At 40.1% G+C, this 26,335-nt stretch overlaps 1 protein-coding gene across 1 annotated transcript in view; it reads right to left on the minus strand.

The window, feature by feature from the left end:
• Window positions 1-26,335, minus strand: part of LOC107997257 (serine/threonine-protein kinase NLK2) — a 180,519-nt gene that overhangs the window by 68,819 nt on the left and 85,365 nt on the right. Inside the window, 2 exon segments of the mRNA XM_062072421.1 lie at window positions 6,337-6,392; window positions 7,579-7,708. Coding sequence (XP_061928405.1) covers window positions 6,337-6,392; window positions 7,579-7,708 — 186 coding nt within the window.

The following is a 26,335-nucleotide window of genomic DNA, read 5'->3' on the forward strand; positions in this document are numbered from 1 at the left end:
CGGGGAGATTAGAAAACGCGAAAAATCGAGAAACGACGCTCTCGAATACGAAAATCCTTCGTGACTAATCGAAGACACGATCGAGACACGTCTGCCTCTCTTTCCCATCGAATCGAGATCCGTGAACGAAGCCGCTTCGAAAGCGTGAAAGAGTCAAACTTCTGCCGAGTGTTTGACTAATACACAGCCTAATACACAGGGCGGATTTCCGTGTTCCAATTACAATAATATCTTGCCGAGCCGTGAAAGATTCTCCTCCTGGGAGAGGATGGAAAATAAAATTTTTCCAAACTCATCGAGCAAAAATTTATTTATGGAGAAGAAGAAGGAGGAGATTGTTTTCTTGCTCATTTTCCTGAATTGATATTCGTCAACGAGTTAGAAAGAAATTGTTCAAAAATTGTTTTAAGTATACGACGAGTAAATTGGAAAAGATCATTACTAAGGGAAGATTAATTCGAAGGTACAGAAATTAAATGGTCAAAATCTCTATCGCAGCATCGATTGGAATACATCGATTTTTCCGGAACATACGAGGATATATTATATTGATGATATACGATATCTTTTTGATAACGGATGTAGAATGGTTGTCGAAGAACCCGCATATGGGAGTTTAATTGCGTCCGCCCCTATCATCGATCAACGAAAAACTCGTACCGTATTTGTTTCCTAGTTATTGTCCAACAATTGTATCGCAAGGATACACCTTGTGCGGGCAAGTAAGTGTTCCTTAGAAACTCGCGAAGAAAGAAGTGATCTCGTTATTATCTCCGATCGACGGAAGAGCGCGTATCGATTTCTGTGAACGGAATTCTTATTAAAACAGAATCGAGTTTTATAATTCGCTCGACCTAAAAACTCAAGGGTTAAATCATTCGACATCGAAAATTCGAATATACTATTCGACATATTAAATCCCAAAGCCAGTTTCGGTCAGAATTAATCCTCGAAACCGCGAGCCGAGGAAAAACACGGAAAAAGCTGGATGATCCACCCTCCTCCATTAACGAGCCTCCAGCATCCCTCCCCTTCGAGCGAAAATCGATCCATCGATCGTTGCTCGAACAGGAAGTTGTATTATCGCGCAACAGTGTAAACGGACTCGAGCAAACCAGAGAGACCATCGAACAACGTGCAGAGGACGATGGGTGGGGTGGTATCGTAATGGCACCGCTATCGAGCTATCAATAGCTGTGCGGTGCGCGCATTAATAATCCATGATTGGCATCGAGCGACTGGAGGCCGCGTTACCGGCAGCCATGCTGTATTCATGGGGAGAGCAAGGGTCCGCGCAGGGCGTCTGGCCGCCGCCGCCACGGGGGTGGTTACAGCCGCGGGTGAAAGCGAGCTAATCGAGCGGGTTCCTTAATTAGGAATTAGACGGCGGTTTGCGACTGGAATCGCGACACCCCTCGCTGGAGACCGCCAAGGTCGGTTTTGACGGGGGTTGGTTGCTTGTCGTCGGTCACCGATCACGTCGGGGTAGTTCGAGAGAAAGGAGTGGATTGGAGGTTTGGTGATGATTTGGATTTGGGGGATAGAGTTGAGGGAATTTTTTATAAATTCGTAGTAGAGTCTGGAGAAAGGGAGAGACGTTAGAGTAGAGTCGTTCCCTTGAGAAATGTTGAAATAGCGATTCGCGCTTCGATGAGAGCGTAATTGATGAGAGAGTCGAAAATTGAAATGAAATATTGGATGAGGAAGGTTTGGAAAATTTTATCGTGCTCTCGAGAGCACGATAAACAGGGTTAAATTGGTTGCAGACCGTTTCACCAGTGAAATCACTAATTCATATTTGTCTTTCGCAAACGGCCATCTTGCCCGATATGTATTCATCCAATCAAGCCCTGCCCTTAATCAGAAATTAGGCAGCGTCTTCGCGGGGAGGAGTCGCCTCCCTTGGCGGGACGGGAGGCCATCGAATTTTCCATTTATGCAGATTAGACGATAAGAGCCACGCTAATCCACCCATCAAATCGTTTCTCGATATTTATCCATCTATTTATCGATCGACTCGGTTCAATGATCGAAGTAATTCAAGCGAAACAAATCCGCTTTTCTCTTAAAGAATCATTCCCGACTCGAGAACCGATTATCTACGATTATCTCATCCCTTTCCTTCTCTTTCTCATCTTTCCAAAGCCCCCAAAATAACTTTTCTTTTCCAATCGAATCGTGTCGCGCATAAATAATTCCATCTTCGAACGATCTTTTCCAACTATCGAAGCAAACTCTAACCACGGTCAATTCACGCCGTTTCTCCCTCCGTTTCGATCGAGGGATTCGATAGCACGGAGCCACTGTATTAACCGGTAATCTCGTTACCGTATCGTCTACGTGTGGTTAGTCGGGCTCTTTAATTAGAAATTAGACAGTCGCTTTCACCGAAGTTGGGCTCGTTGCGCCAAGTTTCCTTCGCCCTCCCCCGATCGGAGGGAAGGGAGCACGCCCCCTGAATTTTCCATGCAGATGGAATTAGAATCGATCCACGCCGTTTCGATGGAATTAATAAAAAAAGGAATTTTAACTCGGACGAATCTTCCTTTTAAATTAAATTAATCAGATCTGCGAGTATATGGATTCGAACGATCCGAAATTTTTTAATTTGCAAAAAAGTATGCCTTATGCAAGGAACGACAACAAAGGGAGGACGCGTGCACGAGAGAAAGATAGAGGAAGGAAGAATTCTCGGCGAGAAAAAAGCGTGATCCGCGCGCGAATCGATCAGGTTTGGGTTGGGCGTGAAACGGGTGCCCCCTCCCAGAATTTGGATGGATCCGTCGAGTTGTTGGTAAATCGTGGCTCGTGCATGCATCGTTGGATCGTGTAAGCGGCATAATCCTCGAGAAGACGATGAGCTTCTCGATAATGCGTGCCTTGTGGGGGAACAGAGATGGAACGAAAGGAACGAAGGGAGGAGGTTATAGGTAATTGGCTCGAGAACAATTTCTGGAGGGAGGAATTAAATAGAAATAGTTGAATATGGGGGAGAGAGAGAGATTGGCTTCGATTTTTTTCAAAGTGGAGATCGAAGAAGGGAGAAATAAGAGAGAAAAGGAAATCGTCGATCGGGTCGCGACGATGATTTTTCTGCAACGTGAGGTCTCTCTGGATTAAAACTTGGGAGAATGAACCGAAGGAGGAGGAAGCGAGTTGACGAGGGGAGATTAAGAAGTCGTCCTTTGGGATGGGTAATAACGAGAGGCAGCGGTGTTTGTAAAAAAGAGGGGGGGAAAAAGGAAAAAGAAAAAAGAAAAAGTAATAAAGAGAGAGGGGTGGTGTGAAGAAGGAGAGGAAGAGAAAGAACTGATTTATCGCGACTGGCTTCGTCCAGATTAACTTTCGTAACTCGTTCGTTAAGCGATCTCTCGTCCGCTTAAAGAGGCATCGATTATCGCTGCTCCACTGATCGATCGATCGATCGATCATTCGGCCGTTCTCGGTGGCGCCTCCTCCATCGACTCCTATTCCATCCGATCGATCGGCGAATTTTGTTGAAAAGTTGAATCTGCGTTTGGATTGGCTCGATACGGTTTGCACCGTTACGTGATCGATGCGAAGCGAATAACTTTTCTTTTTAGATTATATTAGACGAGATTCTATTTACTCATCGTCGTCTCTTTCTCTCGTGGAGAAAAACGAAATATCGAGAATACATTCCTCTTACGCGCGAAAGAAAGTAAAAACTATCGAAAGTTGCTTTCGAGAATTATTTTTCGTTAATGGATATTGCGAGTTGAGAGTGAAAGTTACTCCTCCCCTCCGCAGAAAGACTCTAGCGCTCTCAAATTATATTTGCATTTTGCAAAATATATATATATAAAAAATAAGACCTTTCCTTCGCCCTTAATGGGGCGAAATTCGAGAAGAGAGGGAAGCAAATATCTTGCTCGAGCCAATTTCTCTGGAGAAAGAAAGGAAGAAAATATTCTCGGAGGATATTCCGTTTCTATATCGATCCCAGGCGGAATTTCTCGAAGCATCTCGTTTGGAGACGTTCGAGGCGACACGTTCGTGACCTCCGCGGTTTCGTAACACGCTCGTAACGAAAAGTGACGCGCGCACAGCCGAGAACAAAACGGTGCTCCACGTAACCAGCGAGAGAGCAATCTGCACGTAACCGACCGGCCGCTTACGTAAGATGGTTGGTGGCCGGGAGGAAGTCTCTCCTCCACCGGAAGGGATTTCGAAGAGGACGTGACGGAGATTCGAAGGGGACTATTGCTAACCATTTTCGAGCGATCTCCTCCTTGTTCGAGAGCCAGATTTCTTCGAGGTCGCGAATTCGATTGGATAATAATTGGAAAACTGGAGGAATCGTGCGAGTTGAACCGATAAGATGGAACCGAATCGTTGGATTTAAGGGAATTCTGATATTTCGAATATTCGTTTGAACGAATTCGTGAGCGAAGTAGGATTCGAGAGAATAATAAAGATATCCATTCTCTCTTTAAATGATCAACGTGTAACTTTATGCCAAAATGCGAATATTTCCTTCAACCCTCCTAACTTTCCAGTATTCTGAAACGAATCCTCGAATTCTTCGCGAATTAAAAATTTCTCTAAAACCTAATATTCCTTTATTTCTTTTTACAGTGGCGATATTTCGTTCCATTCGAGGTTGCAAAAAAAGAAAGGTGGGCGGAGTCGAGGATTTCGCCTCGAAATTAAGCTTCTTCTTCCCGCTCGCCGTGGAAACGTGACGGAGCACGCCGCCACGACGTTATTGATCTTGCGCCGTTCGTAACGCGAGAGAACCGGAGCCTCGAGATTTATTGGTTTACCTACGCGGTCTACACGTGTCCCCCCCATCGTAAGTTTCGGCTTAATTTCGTTTTCTGAAAGGAATCGAGACCTTGCTGCGAGTCCTGCGGCGGCCATCGGCTCGAGAATCAGAGCAATTCCTTTTCGCAGTAAATTTTAATCTTACGTAAGCGAACGGTGATAGATCCCTTCAAAACTTGTTCGATGCGTTTTTTCAAAGCCTAATTGTCATCGAGATTTAGAGGCTAATCCGTGAACACCGTGGGTTTATATAGGTAAGGGTTGTTTGCTCGCCACTTGTCGCTTACTGTTTGCTTACGCATTAGTTTGGATATTATAATTTCTGCTTGCTTTCGAGGGCAAGATTTCGAGGGGTAATGACGATAATTGTTTGACAAAATAACGCCAAGTTTGATCAAAATCTGGGGATACTGATAACTTCCAAATTGATCCTCCACTTCTCACTTAATTATCCTGGCTTGATCAATATCCAATCTAAAACTACTCGTCGAATCTATCTCTATATCTCCACCATCGTCCCCACGATACTCCTCCAATTCCAATTCCTTTTCTCTCCTCGCAATTAATGTCGCCCTCTCCCTCTCTCTTCCCCCGGGAATATACGCCACTGGGACAATAGAGACAGACTTCCGTCTGAATAATATATACGTGTGTATAAGAAAGCGGAAAACGTCGGGTTGAAAACGATCGAGGATCTCTCGATCACGATACCCATTCCTCCTCCTCCTCCTACGCTTTAATTGGTGGCTGCCACGGTGGTGGTGCGGGCCCGATTAAAAGTTTCCGCGTCGCTTCGAACGAGCGTTGCGTGCGCTCAGCTTCCGCCGATGCTTGAAAAATGGACGAGGAACGGGTTAAGTGGTCGAAGATCCTCCTCGTGGACAAGTCGGATGGATCGTCGACTTCGCGTGATCGCCATCCACCGATTCTTTGTATCCTTCTCTCGTATTTTTTCCTCCTTTTTTCCTGTTCGTTCGTGCTCGATGGCGGACAAAGGGAGAGAGGATGCATGGAGAAGAGAACAGATGTTCGAGAGAAACGTCAAATATATATATATATATGTGTATATTCAGTGGTTGGACGTCGAAGATTTAGAATTTTGCAATTTTGGATTCGAAATATCGTTGTCGAGAATTGTGAATTGTTTTAGAAAAATTTGTTCTTAAAGAGGAAAATTTAAAATTTGATATATGATCGTCGCGATCAAACGTTTATGTTTACGTTTTCGAGCAAAGGGAAAACACACGTTTCGAGATGAGAAAAAGGGGGAATAAAAAGTGGCGAGTTGGAAACGTGGATTTTTTTATCTTCTTGGAACAACGCTGTTAAAATCGCGATATTTCCGCGTAAAATTCTTTATACCTCTTGCAAGAGGGTCTTGCGAGGTTGGAATTTATTCCCATAGAGGAGGCCAAGTACAAAGTCCCGGAAACACGAGTCAACGAGTAAAAGAATCAGCGTTTTCGGACTTCTCCGAAAAGACAAACCTGTTTTTAACTTTGTGTTCTCGTCAAGTATATATATATATATACATATAGAAAAGGATACATTTCTTGGAAGAAGTCCAGATGAGGTGGTTGAAGGATGTCCAGGGCCGAAAGAACCTGAAAAAGAAAAAGAAAAAATGGAAATTATGGGCGAATTCGAAAGAGGAATTTGCAAAAAACTCTGATCATAATGGAACGTGTAATTTAAAAGTCACGCGTCTTATTCACTCACGCGTGTATCATCGCCATAACGAATCCATTTTTATCATTAGATTTGATCCAAGTATAAATAATCGTATCGATACAAAATCGAAAGAAAATAATTAATAACCGACGAGGACGGATCTCCTTACTTGAAAATTCCCGTATAATAACAAAAGCTCGAAAGTATGGAATTTTAAACAACGCCGGTTCTTTTTCCAACATTTCGTATCAACATTTTTCTCTTAACGCTTAAAATTAATGGAATTGGAAAACACGAACGAGACATCGGCACGTTCCTCCAGTGGCCGCACGATAATGCGTTTATCTGGCTCGTAAAACAAAGTGCCCGCCGTATTTTCCGCAGATAACCACGAGGTAGATAAGTGAGTTATGGAAAATCGGCAAACTTAGAGAGAGAGAAAGAGAGGGGGAAAGGGAGCGAGATCGATTTTAGGCGAGTTCGAATTCGTCGAATATTTTTTTAATAAATAAGAAGTTGAACAAGAAGTTACGTCTGGAAATCGAGCACAATTGGAATGTGAAATATCATACGTCGATTAAAAGTTGTGTACTGTTGTGGATCGTTATTAATACATCGCGAGAGAAGAAGAGTATTATATATCATTGTAATAATTAGAAGTTGGATAATTAGAAGAGTTAAGGGAGCAGAGAAGAATTTTAATTTTCCTTTATTTCTAAAGTTGAAACGATATTTGCATAAAATTTGCATGGAGAAAATTTCGAGCACCAATTTCCTCGAAAGGAGGAATAACAAAAGTATCTCGTAGATATAATTTAAAAAAGTAACCCGTTCAAGTTTACGCGTTTGAGTCTATGCGTACGTCCAATGCATAAAATTTGTAGAACAAAAAGTTTTACGCGTTCTTTCTCGAAGGGAATGGGAATAAAAAACGTCGAAGAAAATATACGAAGAAGAAAAAGATAAAGAAATAGATAATTTAATACGATTAAGCGCCTTTTTCAACGGTGTCAATATTCACGATATATCGTGCTCGAGAATTTGCGAGAGAATTAAGTGAGAAATTACGTTCACAATTACAACGGAGCGTCGTTATTTTCCGACAGATGTGAAACTTACGTTTTCGTGTTTGAAGAAACAGAGCATCTTCAACTCCCTGAAGACTCGTTTGCTGCTCACGAGGCTCTGAAAGACATTCGGCAGTTTTTTCAAGGCCACCCTCCTACCATCCCTCGGATCTGTCACGGCCCTGTAAATTACAAAGGAAAGTGCGTTATCAATAAGATCAAGGAGAGAGAAAGAGAGAGATCCTTTTCGAATACATTCCTTCGACTTTTCTTTCCACGCGCTTTGAAAAAAACGTGTTGGCGCGTCTTTACTTTATAAGATCGTTCGCTGATTCGACGATACTTTTACTTTTCTTTTTTAATTCGCTTCGGAGAAATTCGATATCGATATTAAAACGCGCATTGAATATGAATCGCAGAAAAGATTCGTCAAAAAAGAAAAAAAGAAAGAAAGAAAGGAAAGAAATGAAATCTTGACTCAATTTATTTATGAAAGTTAAAAATAATCGGGAGTTAAAATTATATTCACCGATTCTTCTTTCGTAATTCCTAGTTCAACGACTATAAATTTCAAATTTATGATGTTTTTAAAGAAAGTGCGTTGAGATAACACACTTTTCCTTCGCCCGTACGTAAGCTGTTTACCTTGTTCAACGTGCGTATACTTTCAATTTTAATTTGTTGCTAGAAGCGGATTCAAAAGATTTTCGATGTTCGAAAACTTTGCTTTCGAAAATCTCGGGCTTGATTTACATAGATGCATATGTATACGCGATTTCGCGCATAAACATGTTTCCTCGAGAGCGGAGTCAAGCGCTATTTAAATCGTTAAGTCTCTTTCGAAAAAGTCTCTTTAAACCGTTCCTCCAATGAACTTGGATCCATTGCCAAGGGATCTATCGAAAAAAGAATCGATCGTTCAGAATGGAAGACAGAAGTTCGTTATCGAGGATAAATTCTAATCTCTGTTCTCGATTCAGTATTTAATTTTATCTTCTATTTGCTTTGAATAGACACGGTTAATGTGCGGAATATAGTCGAGCGCCACCGTCAATCTAAATCAAACATCGATTAAATCGTATTAAATCGAGGCGAAAAATAATCACTCGTGATATACTATCGATGGCATTCAAAACCGAATTTCTCGTAATTCCGTATTTTACGTCACGACACGATAAAATATTTCCAAAAATATTCCATTCCGCTATTCGTCGCTTTAACGAATAAAAACCCGAAAGAAATAAACTTTCAGCTTCGTCCTCGCAACCTCTGTTAACAAGAAATTATTCTCTTAAAATAAAACAATTGCATATCTTCGATATTTCCACTCTTCCAATTTAACCAACAATTCCTAAGAAACTCGTATCGTCAAAATTGGAAATTCAAAACTCCGATTACGAAAAATGAGTGATAATAAAGAAAACTACGATACTAATCTTCCCATTAATCTCATTAACCTCATTAAAACCTCAAAAAAAAAAGAAAAAAACGCAGGAGAGCCGGGTTGGAAAAAAAAATCCGTCACAATCGTCGATCCGTCGAGCGGCGGAAGCGAAATCCCAAAAGAATCGCAGATGTGCCAGGATAGAGGAGAGCGTGCACGCGACGATAAATTTCGACGTTGTCCGTCGATCCGCGGACACGAATGCAGGAGGGGGTGGGAAGGGTTAATAACAGAGGCCACGATCGATTCGTAATCCGCGAGCAGACGACGAGGTCGCAGCGGGGCCCGGGACCGTGGAATAATTATTGTGCCTGCAATTAGTTCGTTTACGGTGGCTCGATTTCATTGTCAGCCGGCCGGCCACCGCAAACCGACGATTCCAATCCCTCGTTTTCATTCGACGGTCAATCTCGTCCGCCCTGTCCGAGCCAAAACCCTTGCGCGTCGCGATAAACCGATTTTTTTTTTCCCACGGTTGATTCTTCCTCCCTCTGTTGAAATCGGAAGAATTTCGAATTCTCTGTGAGCGAGAGGTCAAGGAAAGTTACGAATTTTCTTTGAAAATGATGGAATTTGACGAATAAATGAAATAAATATTTTTCTTTTCTTCCTTTGAAGAAGAGATTGGCTTCGAGTGGACGCCAAGTGTGTTTTAGTTTTCGTAGGTACTGGAGATTTTTCAAAGCTGAACCACAACGACGAGAATATTTATTTTCGTATACAGAGGAGACACGTGGCAACGGTAAATTATCAACCCTATCTGGACATTACGCGCCCTCGAGGAGCATATTTTCCACCAGAGGTCCGAAAACTCGAGATTCCCTCTCGGCTTGAAGCGAGCGAGCGAGCGAGCAAGGCTCGACAGAAAGGTTTATCGGAAGCGAGAGGAGGAAAAACGTGGAAGAGGTCGTAACTTTGGCAGAAAATTGCGACTGCCCTGTTAAATTGCGCGTCCTTTATTCGCTTTATTTCCTCCGAACCGTTTCCTCCTCTCTCCTTCCTCCCTCCCTTGTCTGATTTCCCTCCCCCTCCTCTCCTCCTTCTCTTTTTTTCTTTATTCTCGTCGCATGTTGGAATTTACGCGCGCCACCATTGCCTGATAACAATGTTGGGGTTACACGTTGCGGAGGGGGTACACCTCGTGGGCCGGATGCGAGGAGAAGAGGAAACCTGTTCGAGCGATTCACACGCACCGGGCCGACAACACCATTGATTCAAAGCGAATTCACCTCGATTAAATTACCGCCGGCCCCGATCCTAATTACCGTCCGATCGAATTAACCGGATGGAAAGAAAAGGGAGGATGGAGGAGGAAGAGGAGATAGGAGGGGGAGGGTGTTGTCTTTACTTGTTGCTTCGAGAAGCCTCGACTTTTCCTTATCTTTACACTCCTCGAGAAAAATGATTATTTGAATATAATTACACACGTTTTTCACACGAAAGATATCAAAGTAAGATTAGATTTTTGCGGTTAGTGATTGTGGAAAGTTTAATCCAAGGATTCTTCGAAGCTCGATTAATTTTTAAATTTTTGGATTGAAAAGTTTCGAAGTTTGTTGCCAATCTTCTCCTTTTCCTTTTCTTTTTTTTTTTTTTTAGAATCGAAGGAGGAAGAAGGTGACGGGGAGAGGATGGATTCGGAAACCGGCAGCCGAACTTCTCGATCGAATTTGGGAGGGCCGTTGATTATCTTATCGGAGAGGAGTCGAAGGAGAGGAGGAGATTAAGTTCGATTCACAGAAGCGAGTCACGAACGAGGAAAGGTGCGATGACCTTCGAAAAGGGTCATCGCACTCGGTCTGTCTGCCAAGCATAACGGAAGTGAGGCCACTGATTTCGAGTAGAACGACCCTCGCCTCGACTAATTCGACGTCGCAAAATTTTCCATCCATTCCGATTTTCTTTTCTCCTTCCCCCCTCAAAATTACGCATTGTTGATCATTAATGATCGTAATTAACTCGTTATTTACGACAAGTATCAAGAATCACGGATCGACGCGCAATTAAGGATGTCACTCTTCGCAAAAATAGAGATCTATTAATAATAATTTCTAAAGTTGGAGAGATACATCCATCGTTGTGTAATAGGAAAAACGCATAAAGGGGTCTATTAATGGGATTAATTGAATTACGTAAAAATTTGCAAAAAGCAAATTTGAAAAGGCTTCGTAGCAAGAAAATACTAAAAATAATCGTTGGATCGAAGCCTCCTTACGAAATATCTCGAAATATCCCCCTCCCCCCGATTATTCCCCCAAACAATTACACTCGAGACATCCATTATCCCTCGGCGGTGAACACACGGATTGCCGCGCGAGTCCATTCACACACAGTGAACGTCATTGATCCCCGAATAGAACAAGCCCCTCCTCCCCCCGTCATTGGAAATTCCGATAGAGAAAAGGACCTTCGAGCGAAAAAACGCTATTCTATTTCCGTCCAACAACAATCCGATCCTTTCATCCCCGTCGGGCGCGCGCGAATGTACACTTATTTATAAATTCAAAACGAGTGGAGCATTTTAAAAATAACCGACCGAATCGACCAACAAACTAGCTGCTTACAGCCCTCCACACGTAACAAATACGAATTTGAAAACTGAATCTGCCCTCCTCCTCCTCCCCCTCGGTTTATTTATAGCGGATCGTTTAGCCGGCCGTTTAACCGCGAACAATGCCCATTTTCTGCGGCGGACGCAAACGCGCGCTTTTTGCGCCGCTTGTTTACCGCTCGCTCCATTCAAAGTAGAATCCTATCGGGAGAGTCCCGTTGCAACGATTCCCCAGCCTCGCGCTGCGAAATGTGAAATTAAATCGCGTTCGAATCCTCGAAGAAGAATCCTCTCGTCTTGGATTCCGGGAGGAGTTTTGATTCGGTTCGGTTGGGGTGGTCGACGAGGTGGTGTTGTTGGAGAGAGAAGGGGGAGGGTTATTTATTTTAGTCTTAATTGGAGTGGAAAGTTGAAAAGAAAGGGGTTCTTTTTTTGGAAATCTTTTGGAAACAGTCACAGTTGGGTATTGATTCCTTCGAAGTTGGGGAGGAAGAAGAATTTGTTTCTTCGATTTAGATTTAATCGGTGGAATTTTCTTTTGAAAGGTTCTATTGCTTGGTGGTTGGTTCAAAAATATTTCGCATCGTATCTTTTTATCGATAAATTGATATCTGATGAAACAATGGTCGAAACTGAGAGCCGAAGATATATTTATCTCGAAACTTACGAATTCCAAGAGAAGATATATGTACGAGGATCGTCTAAGTTTATTAATACACAATGTTCAATTATCACCTCGGCCGATATAGAAGACCAAAATGAAACTTGGGATCGTTAAACTTCAGAAAATAGATTAAATCTGCTACATTACGATCGAGAATAATCGTAAACGTGTCGGAAATACTGTTTAGCGCCATATTTAAGGCAAGAAACCCGCGATATCCGTCGGCTCTCCGTTTTTACGAGTCCGACTCAGCAGCTTAAGGCTAAATCATTTGAGCCTCGAAGAAAATTATCGGGCGCCATTTCGTGTTTCGGATCGGTCGGTACAGCAGGTCGCTGAACTATTTAATAGCTCGTCAAGACTTTCGACGCGGCAAAATCGCGCTCCTTTCGGCACCTTTCACCTACACAACCGGAATGAAACGAACGCAACCTGAAGAAAAAAAAAACGCGACGACGACGATGACGACAACGACGATGATGACGATGAAAGAAGCTGGAAAACGAGTTTTCGCCGTGAAATGAAAATTAGTATTATTTTCAACGTTGCAAAAAAGGACGGTATCGCGGATAAAATATGGATGAAACTTCGCTCGCATAACGTTTCAACGCGGCCGTGCTTTTGCTCGTTACGCTTTGTTTTTTCTAAACTTTCGTTAACGATTTTCAAATTTTCAAAAGTTTGATATATTTTTCTTTCTCCTTCGTGCGAGATTTTTCGTACGTTTCCGTAGAAGAATTGTTTTTCGGATAATCATTTCCTTCTTCAACGTTTATCGCGTTATTAACTCTTTTCATTTTTCTTTTTTATCGAGAAATCGAAATATTAATTGAACACGAACGGATAATAAAGTAAAGAAATTACTTTTTCAATAATCCCCCGCTAAAAAGTCCATAATAGTTAAAAAACGATCGAAAATACTTAACAAGGTTAATTTTCGACTAAAAGTTCGACACATCGAGTCTCGCAATTTTGTTATTATCAGAAATTGCATTAGCGCGCGACATTAGTATCGATGCGAGAAAAGTAGCGTGATTCGTAATAATCGCTATTCGTTTCGATTTACCCGATATTTAGTTAAACAATAGTAGCAATGGTATTAATTGGACAGTGAGAGGAGAATCGATAACAAAATAGAGGGGAGGGAGTTGGTTCCATTAGCAGGGCAGTTCGGTTTAATCAGCGTTTAATTAAATGTTACGCCACGACGACGACGACGACGACGATGACGATGATGTCAGAATCACGATGAATTCGAAACGAGAATAGAAAAAAAAAAAAAAAAAAGAGGAAAGGAACGAAGGTGAGTGAGATGAAACGAGGGTGGTAGGTGAACCGAGAGAGGGGTAAGGCTTTGTCCGATTTAATTACGGATTAATTACGAGTAGATATATTCCGCGATAGAATGACTCTAAACTCTGTAAACGAAAATCGATCGTGCGATATCCGCTGCGATAACGCAAAACACAGGGATGAAACGATTTCCCGCTTACGACGTTAGTCGGCGCCCGGGTATTGGCCGACGAACGTTATTAAAACCCCCTTTAGTGCAGTTCACCGTTCGATGCATCGCCTCGAGCAATAACGACCCTGCTCCCTAATCAGGGAGGAAAAGACGACACGTGAACGATTAGAAAAAATGTTAATGATAGACGAGACGGGATCAAATTCTGTTGATTTAACTCGATAAGTTTTTGGATAGAAATAATTTGCACGTTTCAGGATCTAATTCTTTCCCCTTTCTTCCCTTATGAATTGACACCAAGCGAGAAATTGTAACAACAAATTACAGATATTACATTCCAATAAAATTTCCATCTTTTCGATCCCCAATCCATTTAACTAAAAACCTATTCCCCGACAAATAATCGAGCCACTTGCGCAAAAACCGGGTTGAACAATAAAATAAAGCAATTAAACCACGCCCAGTTCGATTCAATTAACTCTAAAACCGAAATATATATATATATAAAATTCCGGCCGCAATTACACGCGAGTAACAAAATAACAAAGGCAGAAATTACCCCTCGACGAAATAGAAATAGAGATAGTACGATTCGTAAACGTTATCGCGCCCACTTTCCATTTAATTACCGTCCAATTAAACATTGGGCCGCCGGTAAAGGTTTTCCAGAACTTCGATCCCGGACAAAGAAGAATCAACAACTGAACAGTGGGAGGGGGTGGGGGCGACCGCCGCTAATGAAAATAAGGGTGGGAGGGAACGAGCGTTAATCGCGACTTAATCGTTTGTTTAAAATCAAAATCGATCGACGATTATTAATTCGCGATTTACGACTTTACCTACGATTTTGTCGCCGTGTACGCAATCTCGTGAATAAATGAGATCGGCATTGTTGCACGGTTTCGTTTTAATTAATCGTCGAATTCGAAAATGAAATTTCGCGAGGATCACGATTCGTGAACGAATTTTGGTAATGATGGACTCTAAATGTGATCGAGGGAATTTGGAATTTGTAGTAGAGAGGATTTTTTTAACTTAGCCGTTGAGAAATTTGAAAAATTAGAAAAGATTCAAATCACTTCTCGTGTCTTGTTGTTTAAATATAAATTCTCATTTTATAACGCAAAGAAAGGAAGAAAAAGTCACAACTCTCAAAGTAATCTAAAGAAAAAAGATGAATCCTTAATTAATCCCTTAAGCGTTTATATATATATATAAACCATGAAATCGAATTCGTTCCAAAATGGAAATATCGCGCACGTGTGAAAATTTTATTTCAATAATAACCGAACTAAAAATAAAAATCCGTTTCCCTCTTAAAATATCGCAATATATACTCTTATATATATATAATATATATATATATATCTTCAAATTTGCACGAACTTTCGATCAAATAATGAAACAAAAATGAAAACTTAACGCGATTAATAACGATATTTTTGCCTAAAAGATTCAGAATGCATCTTCATTCTTCTTAAACGAGTCTTTAAAAAAAGATAAAAATTACACGAGTCGACGGACCATCGACCCGGGCTCGAAAAATTCTATTCGTTCGAACGAGCAAGTTTCTACCTGCGTTCGAAGTTCTACGCGTTTTCGAAGAAGACGAAAAGTTGGATAGCACGAGGTGGATTTTTTGCTCCTCTTCGTCTCCCAATAAAACGAGTCCCTCGACCTGCGCGCGCGCGTAGTGTGCGTGCGTGTGTGTTATCGCGGAGGAACGGGAGGGAAAACATTATCGTCTCTGCCACGTGGACGAGCATTGTGTGTATCTCTCTCGTCTAGACACGCGTAAATTTCGAACGGGCCGATGAATTGTTAACGCTGCGAACCGAGGGCGGGCTACACCCCGCCGCCACGCTACAATTCGCTGCCAAGGTTTCGAACGGTTGTGGAGAACGGGATGGAAATTAGCGTATAATTAGAATTTTGTTGAACCGAGACCCGGTCCATTATATTCCATTTTCTTTCTTTGCTAAATTATTTCGCAAGGATCGTGGATAAGACGATGGAAATAATTTAGTTGGATCGCGTTTTAAAGTTCATTACGTCGATTTGTCGAAAATAGAAAGGGAAAACGTGGAATCGAGTTAATTTCCTCGTTTTTTTTTTTTTTTCGAAATATACGAAAGGTTGCGCAAACAAGGTCGAGATAGAGAGAATACGAGGGTTAATTGTACAATTTCTTTTATTCCCTCCTGATAACGACATTTCAAAAAAAGAATAATGCAATAATTTAATTAGTCGAATTGAAATTGAATCCTCAATTGTAATACAAGTAAAATTGCGTCTAAAGATAGAAAATGAAATTGGTTGTAAAGTAAAATTTATAAAAGAAATATTACTTATTTCAATTTCGCGAAGAGGTAAGCTCGAATATAATTTCGGAAAGTGTTTCGACTCGTTAAAAAATCTGACTCATTAGTATTTAATAACAATACGAGAGAGAGGAATATTTATTAACGGCGAATCTTCTTTTTTTTTTTTTCTTCTCCTTTTTTTATTACTCAGTTTCGTTATCTCTGATACATCTGTAATTATTTATTTCCTGTTAATTAACGCGAATACGCTTGTAAAAGGCTGTAATTGTTGAAACCTGGAAAGAGTGGCGCGTGTTGCGAGCAAGAATGGCGGAAGGTGGGGAAAAAGTTATCGATCTCTCGCACGCATGCCAGTCACTGTCTACACGCGACCGGGTCCCTGACCAGGCGTTGCAAAACAACCTCCATAATGTTAAAATAAAACGCAACATCGACGCACTAGATTAAATAATTGATCAACCGACGCCAAAATTCGAAAATAAAAATAAAAAAAAAAAGAAAAAGAAATAAATTGCTCGAATATCAATTAAGAATTTTATCGAAAGATAGTAACATTCTTCTTTTTTAACTAATTAAACATTTCTAAATACAATTTCTCTTTTAAAGAAGGTACACACTTCCCCACTCTTACGAACTTCTTACTGACCGATCATTGTCTCGTTTCAGGTAAAACGAGTTCGCTTCAAAAAGAGAAGAATCTAAAATCTAAAATTCATTTCCTATTGTATCAAACAATAGCTGTACCAAACAAATTGTCATAAATTCCATTTTCTTGGAGAAGAAAGAAGAGAGTCTTCGAAAGGTATCCGATTGCAATGGAGGAGGAAATGGGAAGGAAAAATATCAACGAGGATGTGTGTGTAGCATTGATTTGAAGAAGAAAAGGGTTAAGGAGGAGGTAATCGTATTACATTTACACAAGTTCGTCGTAGCGGGGGAATTGGCAAGTATATCGAGATGAATTGGCGCACGAGCGAAAAGCTGGTGATGACCTTGAGGTGCACCAGTGACCTTGGGGCTTCCGCATTGCCGCGAAATGGTGGGGGGGCCCGTCGCAGGGGTTTCGACCCGTGCGTCTGGCCAATCCCGATTCGCCAGCCACCCCTCTCGAATCGAACTCGAATTAGACAAACAGGAATACAGGGATCAAGAGGTATTCCTTTTAAATTTAACCTGAGGTAAATAACACTTTCTTCTTTCCTTTTTTAATTTTTTTTTTTCGCTCCTCCAACCCTTTGTCACTTTACTCAGCTGTCGTTAGCTCGATTTGAGGAGGATCTCTTTCTTCCTCTCTGCTTTTTGTTCTTTACTTACACTACGATTCGAGATTGAATTATCGTCAGGATAAATTTCGTTGAAAGAAAAGGTGTGCGGTCAGAAAAGCACGGGGAAAGAGGGCAGAACAGAAACAGGGAGTAGTATTTTTTTTCTCGAGATGCGTGAGAGAGATAAGAGTGGTTTTCGAGAGAAAAATCGTGATACACCGTTGCCCTCGAGGATGATGATAGGAAGATTAGAATGCTGGGAACAAGAAAGCTGGGGGATCCGTGTTTCGCGTTAGGCGTGTTTCTTGCCGGCTCGAAGCTGGTGAAACGGTTCTACGGGATGCGCCGCTGATCTGTTATCTTGCAATCAGTGGTGTCCTGTTTAGAGAATCGGTGTTCTGCGGTCGCTTTTTCCATCCTTCTTCCGCAGACTCTCTCAATAGTTCCACGTAATCGTGAATAGAATTATTCTCGTTTGAAAAATATTCCAATTGGAGGTCTTCTTTCTTTGATTCGTGTTCCAATTTTCTTCCTTCATTTGTTATCATAAAGTGTTTGGAAACTTTAACCTCTGGATCATGAAAGTATTGTTGCACAGTTTACTTTTGATCGAATTTTTTCATTCTTCCAATTATAAAATATTATAAAATATGGATATCGTTTCTTAATTGAAATTGGATTCCAAAATTGTTTTTAGAAAAGTCACGAACGAATATTTTTACATTTTTCTGATTAAATAAATTTCCTACATTTCGTATTATCGGTAAGAATTAAAAATCGCAATTGAATTTTTCACCGTCAATGATCATTTAAAATTGTGATTAAAATTCTTGCGGAATAAAGATTCGTAGGATAAAATAAAGAGACACTTGTAGCTGTGTCACGGTGATTCTTCAGGAATTCACTTTTCAAACCGCTCTTTCCGCTCGCGAATAAAACCTGACTCGTAAGATCTCGCTAAATATTGCCCACCAGGCGAGCAAGAAAATTCTTACTTTCTCCATGAAGCCATTCCACGTACCTTGAAACAAATTAGACTGGTTCATCAACCTTTTTTGCTCGACATCGATTGTTCGACTCTCAATTCCTTACATTCAATTATCCACCGGTATACGCAGAGGCAATTTCCGATTCTTCCACTTCTCTTAAGAAGTTTTGTATCCATTTTATTTAACCATAATCGCATTCATTGCTTATATTTTATAACATGCTTGGTTCTATACGAATCAATTTACGTAAGAATCCTTCCGATTTTTTGATTCGAATGTACGAATAACGTGTCGATGATAAAATAAATATTCGAAAGAAATTCGATAACGCTTATTTTTCAGCACGAAAATAAAAGTCTGTTAATAATAATAACACGAGTGGCCATCACGAAGCGACAAAAATCTCCTATCTTGGAAAGAAAAGGATGATTGTTAAACAAGCTTGCAATTCTTCCAATTCGGCCGAGCGCATCGGGATTTTCCGCGACATTATTATCCACGATAGGATCAACGATGCTCTCTCGATTTAATTACCGTGATGGTGGTGACGGTGGTCGCGTAGAAAAGAAAAAAATGCTCTGATTAATTATGAGCGCAATTAGAGGCGGCGATAACGACGAGAGGGGCGGTAATAAAGTCCTGAAAATCGATCCGATGCTCCGCCATACGAGAATAATTATTCGCGGCCGGATCAAATCATCACCGATTAACCGATCGATCGATCGATCGAAGCGAAATCTTGTATTTCGTAGTAATTGAACGATGCTTTTGCTCGATCAGGAGATCGAGATTGATAATCGATCCTGATCAGCCGCTTCTTCGTTATAAATATTGATCGGACACGTGTCTGCAAAGGATCGAAGATTTTTTTTTTTTAGAACGAGTCGTTCGTTTCGAGATTAATTCGAGATAATAATTAGATAGATTTAGATAAGAATCAGATGAAATTCATTTCCAAATTCGCTATGATTAATCGCCTAATGTGCTGTTAGATTATCGATTTTTAAATAGGCAAATTTCCAAATTCTTCTCTCCCCTCGAATCATTCATTATTTTAATACCATCCAATCGATATCATTACTCGACACTAACTAATCCTACACCTCGCAGAATTACACAGAAATACATCCACGAACTTGAAAGATCAAGAAGGGATCACCACCGAATCTTGACGAGCCGATCAAGTTAATCGAGAGAGACAGAGAAAGAGAGAGAGTGAGAGAGAGAGAGAGAGAGAGAGAGAGAGGAGAGACACGCGCGTATTAATTAATACAGCCGATTATGCATTGGTGGCGGGCGATAATTTATAATTGGCTCTCGATGCACGACACGAAAGTTACACGGCGTGGAAACGGCGATCGATTACGGCTCGTTAGCTCGATTTACTGGGAACGGGTTAGCCTTGTCAGACGCTCGCCCCCTTAACGATTACCGTTCGACCCGCCACGAGGATTCCACGTTTATGGAGAACGTAACGGGGCCCCTTCTTGGATTCTTCGCCTCGAGAGAGAGAGAGAGAGAAAGAGAGAAAGAAAAAGAGTAGATCGAGGGAGAGATGGGAGGAGACAGAAGAACTATTTGGTATCGGTGAGCAAGTACGTAAATATGGAAGAAAATGAGATCTTAGGTTTGAGAGAGGAGACGAGGGAAAGGGAGATTAATTTCGTGCAAATTTTAAATCAAGATCGTGGGAAAGATAGGGTTGGATCGTGTGACATTGATCGACTTAACGCGGCTGTTGGCGGGTGTATTTACACGAATAAGCCTCGACTTTCCTTTAACTAGTTTGAAGTTAACGCGCGAGGAGAAACTGCGGTTTCGGCGGAAACTGGGCGGCGACTTCTGGCCAGGAAGCTGGGCTAGCTTCTTGAAACGGTTTACGCGATAATAGAGCGGTAAAACGGTGTCCCCTGCGCGGAGGAGAAAGCCGGGATGCCGTTTTATCGGGAAAAACTTCCTCACGACGACTAATAACTCGCCATGTTAATTCCGGCTCCCCGTTTCTTTGCTACACCTTTTCGTTGCATCGAGCTCGGTTTAATTAGGTGATTAAGTAGAAAGCGCGGTGGAGAAACTCTGGATTTCAATCATAATTGCACTTTGACCGTAATTAATATCGATGATATCGCGTCGGCTGTAAACGTGATAACAATCGAGAACAATGTAAAAATATTTCTTTGTACGACAACGATTATTTAATTAGAAACGAGAAATACCGGTTTTATATTTTTCGACGAAAGTCCAAGGTTAGATATAACCACGGAGGCGATGACTCGAATTAGAAAAGATTTAGAAAATAACAAGAAAAATAATTCATAAAACGTTCTTTCGAACAATTTCGAAAGACATCTCTTCGAACGCATCGAATTCCTAAATTCTTGAAAAAAGGGAAAAAAGGGAAAGGAAAAAGTCTAATTCAGATATCACTCAAATGACACCTGGAACGACGTGGAGGACAAGAAATGACTGAAAGAGCAAGGAGCAAGTCATCAGCGCGGAGAAGAGGAGCGCAGGAGGTGGTAAGAAACCCTTGGTCATCAGCGGAATTGGAATCACCTCGGCTTGTCTCCAGGCCTGTGATCAGCGAATTTCACGGGGTTCCGGGCAGCACGGGCCACTCGCGTGTTTCCATTTTTCACGGTGCCTCCACGCCCTGGAATCGGTCGTGGAAACGACAATTATGACGAATTATTGCGATCGTTGAACGGCCACCGTCTCCTCGTCACGGTTGTCCCTCAATGTCCGCTTTGATGGCCGCAATAAAATTCTTCAACTTGATTGTCGTTAATGACCCTCCGATGACAAATCATTAAAGCGAAACTGACAGGCGGATACATTTATTCGACGCCTCGTTTGCTTTTACGAACCAGATACCAGGTTTTATAAGTTCGGAACAGAAGCGACGACGACGACTTCGCAACGATTCTTTATTCGATCCAGTTGTTTTATCATTATTATTTTCGATGGACGAGGTTGCGATGAAAAGCATCTAATTCTAATTCGAATTTGGATTTTTATGCAAATATTGTTGTTAAATAAATTTGATCCAAATGGAATTTGGTGGTTACAATGTGGAAAGCTGGGAAATTTCTGAAATTTATTTGTTGAGGCAACAGGAGGGTATTCGTGATATTGAAGCGATATATTATGTGAGGTTTTGTAGATTTCTTCCTTTTTTTCAAATAAAACAGTAAATAGCAACAAAATCAAAAAAACACGACAAAATTATAAATAATTCTTCTGCGATTTTAATAATTATTTGATAATATAACTAAATGAAAATGTAAAATTTGTTGTATACAAATTCGAGGTTTTTTTCTTTGGAAAAAAAGAAAGAAAGAAAATTCAATATAGCCGAATCAAAGTTTGTTCAAACTCATTCAACTAGAAAATATCTCGAAATAAAAACATGGGGGAGGAAGGAAAATCCAGACGCAGACGTACGATCGATCGTGCAAACAACCACCCCTCGAAAATGGTCCTAACGCTCCTAGTACCATTTCCAGACTCTACAACCTCTAGGGTTATGTAACTTTGAGATGGTGAAGCGTTAGTCGAGTTTCAAAACGTAGTGGATCTAATCTGTGGCAGTTGTAGGATATCCAGATGGTGGATCATGAGAGACACGAAGTCCAGATACCTGGAATGTTCCCCCGTTTTATTCCAAGTAGCGAACTGGAAGGGTAAACTAGAGTGCATCTGAGAAATGGTAAACGTAGAATGGCCTCCAGTTGGACAGTAATTAGTCTGATTTCAGCTTGTATGAGAAACGCGTCAAAAGTGGCCTTTACTCGAAAATAGATTTGTGGTGAATGAAGAAAAAGATAAGAAGGAAGTGAAGAAGAAACTAAAAGCAATGGAAGAATTATTGTTAAGAATAAGATTGTTTTGTTAGATGGTTCAACAGAAGCTGATTAAATCTTTCGAATTTTTAAGTGAGATTTGTATTTAATCTAATTGAAATTACTTTGTAGATTCTTTGAGGATTTTGTAATTAAGAAAGAATTAATAATGTATAGGATTGAACATGTTGAATACTGGTAATTAAAATTTTAAATTAAAATTTTTCAAAATCTACTTAAAAACTTCCAAACTGGTTAAAATGATTCTAAATCAAAATTTCGATATCCATCGTGTATTTCCAACACAAAAGTTACACTTATCCTAACCTCAAAAAAACTTCATTCGCTCGTTCTATATATTCTGAATCAAATCCAATTACATTAAAAACCGTGCTCTCAACTACGCACATTGTTCCTCGTCACTCTTACCACAATACCACCAATATTTTTTTATCAAAAGTATCGAGATGAATCTTCGTCGAAGTTGCATCAAATTCGCGTTTCTTCGAAACTTTCTAATAAGGCGTCGAGACGACTTTTAACGCCATCTGAGATCCGTTTTCGCAATCCGTGGACCGTTATGAAACACATTGCAATCTCGAACTAACAAGCAGTGAAGGTTCGAGAATCGACCAGAAGGATCCGTTTCTTTCGACGGTTTCCGGTGATGCTCGAAAGGACGAACAAGTTCATCGTGGCGCGAATTCTCGTGAAAAGAAGCTTTCCCCGGGCAAGAATTTTCCGTCGGCGGAGTTTCGATTTAAGGGAAGTTTAATTCGATGGAAAATGAGGGGTTTCGGGTGGATGCTATTAAAGTAGTCGCGACGTTCCAGGTATCTATCCTTTCGAACGGTGCGCGAGGTGTTTTAGAAATTTTTCCGAGTTTTCGACGGAATACGTGATTTTAAAATTTACGATTCACGTTCAAAATTTTTTAGAAGAATTGCGTTAAGATAATTCTCAACGATTGAACGGCACGTTTATTCTCTTATATTGAAGAAAAGATGAGAGGAAAAAATTGAGACCAAAATATATTTCCACTTGTTAAAATTTTAAATTTGAAAAATTTTTTTATAAAATTTTTTTCACACAATTTCCAACGATTTCGCATATCGCTTCTCGTGCCTATTTCCTTTATTTTGAAACCGTTCAACGTTCTCCGTAATTCTCGCGACAATCGAGTCGAAATACAAGTTTTCCATATGAAAGAAGCACCCTTATCGCTTCTGGATATCTTCTCTACATGCAAGGAACGTGTTTCGGAGGAAATGTTTGACAATACACGACGTACACGACGAATGCGCCGTTCGAAACGTACGTTGTATCAACAGCACCGATTGAGTTTAACGAGGAATCAATAAACGACAAAACGAATATCGAGGGACACGGATCTATGCTTTTTTTTTATCCGTATATCTGTGTACACAGCGATAAACTGTTGCTCTTGGAAATTGGAAACGATGGATCGTCGCTTTTTAGCGTGCAGAGAAGGTATAAGGAAGGCAGTTGTTGAAAAATATAAAAAAAATTTCAGATACGATTAAAACGGAACATCGATCAAGTGTTTTGTTTATTCAACGAAAATTGTAAAAACAATTGTTGTTTTCCAGTTTTAGACAACTTTGTCGGAAAATTTCATTTCAAGCTCGTTTAATTACTTCGTTATAAAGATATATTGCGTATCTCGAATATATCTCAATCAAAAAATACCCTTGCAAATCCTCCATATATTAATTATTTCGTTATTAAAAATTTCTCCACCGTAATCAAGTAATTAAATTCATAATTTATTTCCTTCTAAAAAAATCCTTCCAAATAATTCTTTCCCCGATTGCCTAATTCTCTAATTTCGAATTCTTAGTAATAAAATTCGAAAGGACGATCCTCGAAAATAACACTGTGGATCCTTTCCAGGTGGGAAAACGAAGCGACAAAATAGACGGTGTCTACGATCCTCCCGTACGAGGTCAACGTCCTCTTACCCTCGAATAGTCGCCGGTCGCGATTCCACCCCCGGGTGGAGGAGGATGGCGATGCGTGACGCGCCGAAAAAGAAGGACGCCTGTTGCTGTCGACGTTTTAAACCGAGCCAATCGATACGATTCGAGGTCGACCCGATAACCTTTGCTAATGGAACCCCTTTCTCTCTTTCTCTGTTCAGCCGTCGTCGAGCTGCCGACACGTCAATCACGATCGTGCTACGTGTGTCGGGAGGGGGTCAACGACTCGCGAACGGCCACGAAATCTACATTTCAGCCAAACACTCATCGAAATCTAAGGTAATCTGAGACACGTTTTTTTGAGAATTAATTTTAACATATTTTAAATATTGAGATAATATTGGAATTTAAATCTTCGTAAAGGGATGGAGCTTTAGAGATTTATTCTTTACTTTTTAAATATCAATAGTATAAAAATAAAGTAGATAGAATTTTGAAGAACGGTTATTAGTTGAGAATTCTTGAACTCTGTCCAAACTAATACAATACACGTAAACGAAATAATATTCCTAGGAAATAATAATAAATTTAGAAACATACGTCTAACGTTAGATTACCGGTAAATCGTGGCGGTAACACCGGGCGGTCCAAGATTTCTGCACATTACTATATCTTTATATTTGTACGATAAACAGTTCGGTCGATTCGTTAGTTACGTTGTTTTCACAATCGAACGAATCTGGAATTTATTAATTTCAACCGCTGATATTTCTATTTGTGAGATAACAGCGATAAGCCGCACGAAAGTGTAACACCTTTCCTTAATCGCTTGGAAGGCACGCGAGAACTTCATCGATAAATTTATTCACGATTATTAAATCGGCTACGATTCCTTTCATACAACTTTTCTTTTTTTTTTTCTCCCTTCTTTCTTTTCTAATTAGTGAACCAATGCCACGATACGATTTATCGTTATTTCAAAATCGCACAGCAATTATGATACTTCCGTGGAAAATTATATTTTCATATTGAAATTTATTATACGATTCCGTTCTTTTTATTTACAATCTTTTTTTTAGAAAAAAAAAGTAATAAGGATAATAAAGATATTGGCAATTATGAGTTTCGCAATATAACGGTTCACCGATTTTTCAGTAAACTTTTATCAAGATTTGCTATTGAATATTTATGAATTTTCGATTGAGTAATAAGATAAACGGATTCAACGAGAAGTGTTTGCGTTAATTTCAAATTCTCTTGCTTGTAAATTCAGAAGAAGTTCGAGTGAATTAACGCAATGTAAAATTCTTAGTTAAAAATATGCAATATGAAGAACATTATGCGTAATAAAGAAGATAAGTGCAGATATTGAGTAATTGTTTCTGTTATATAATTTTTTATCTCGAAAAAAGTAATTCAAACAAAAATAAATCGACCAACTATTTGTCATAAACAATTAAATTTACAACCAAACTTAATTCCATCTTATTCTACAAATGAAACAATGATTTAATGAAACAATTATTTAAACTAGAACAATGAAGCAAATATAAACTTTTATTCGTAAACAATTCAAATCAATATCACGCGAAAATAATCAAGGCCAAGGTATTCGACAAATTTTTTAAATTTTTTCTCGTTTTGTAGAGAAAGAATGACACACAAATAATTCGAATATTACGAAATTTGCGTGAAAATTTGTACACGATATTTTATTATTTCTCGAAGAAAGAAGAGAACAAGGGAGAGAATCGTACACGTTGTCCATTAAAGAAGATTCAAAGCACGTGGTCTAATAGGAGATAGAAAGTGAGCGAGGATAGAGTATTTCCTTCGTCCAGGAATTGTTTGAACTCGGTGTATCTTTTTCCCGATGCAAAGAAGAAGAAGAGAGTTGAGCCAGAGGCTCGGCTTTAATTCCGTCGCTCGTCTAGACGCTTTTGTCTGGTCAAGAACCGCGTCTTCTTCTCTTTTGTCGATGATTCGCATACGCGATATACGCATTGAATATAAAAAAGATCGCGTGTCCCTTTCCCTTTCGTAATGCGTCATTATGAATTTAAATGTGTCACAGGATAATTGCGCGAAAGATTTTCTTCCCTCGAGATTAAAATTAAAATTAGCGACACTTTGGAAAAGATGAAAGTGAAACTGTATTTTACGCGTGTGATTAATAGAGTGGATACATTATGAGGTGTATCGTTCGTTAGCGTGTTAATCGTTCACTGCCACATCGAGTGTCCATTTCACTTTCTAATCGGTGAAAAGGCGAATAATTTAAGCCAGTTTTGAAACATGGTCAGTTTGCTTTTTGTGTCTTGGAAT

Source organism: Apis cerana, linkage group LG3 (assembly GCF_029169275.1).
Source record: "Apis cerana isolate GH-2021 linkage group LG3, AcerK_1.0, whole genome shotgun sequence".
Taxonomy (NCBI): Eukaryota; Metazoa; Arthropoda; class Insecta; order Hymenoptera; family Apidae; genus Apis; species Apis cerana.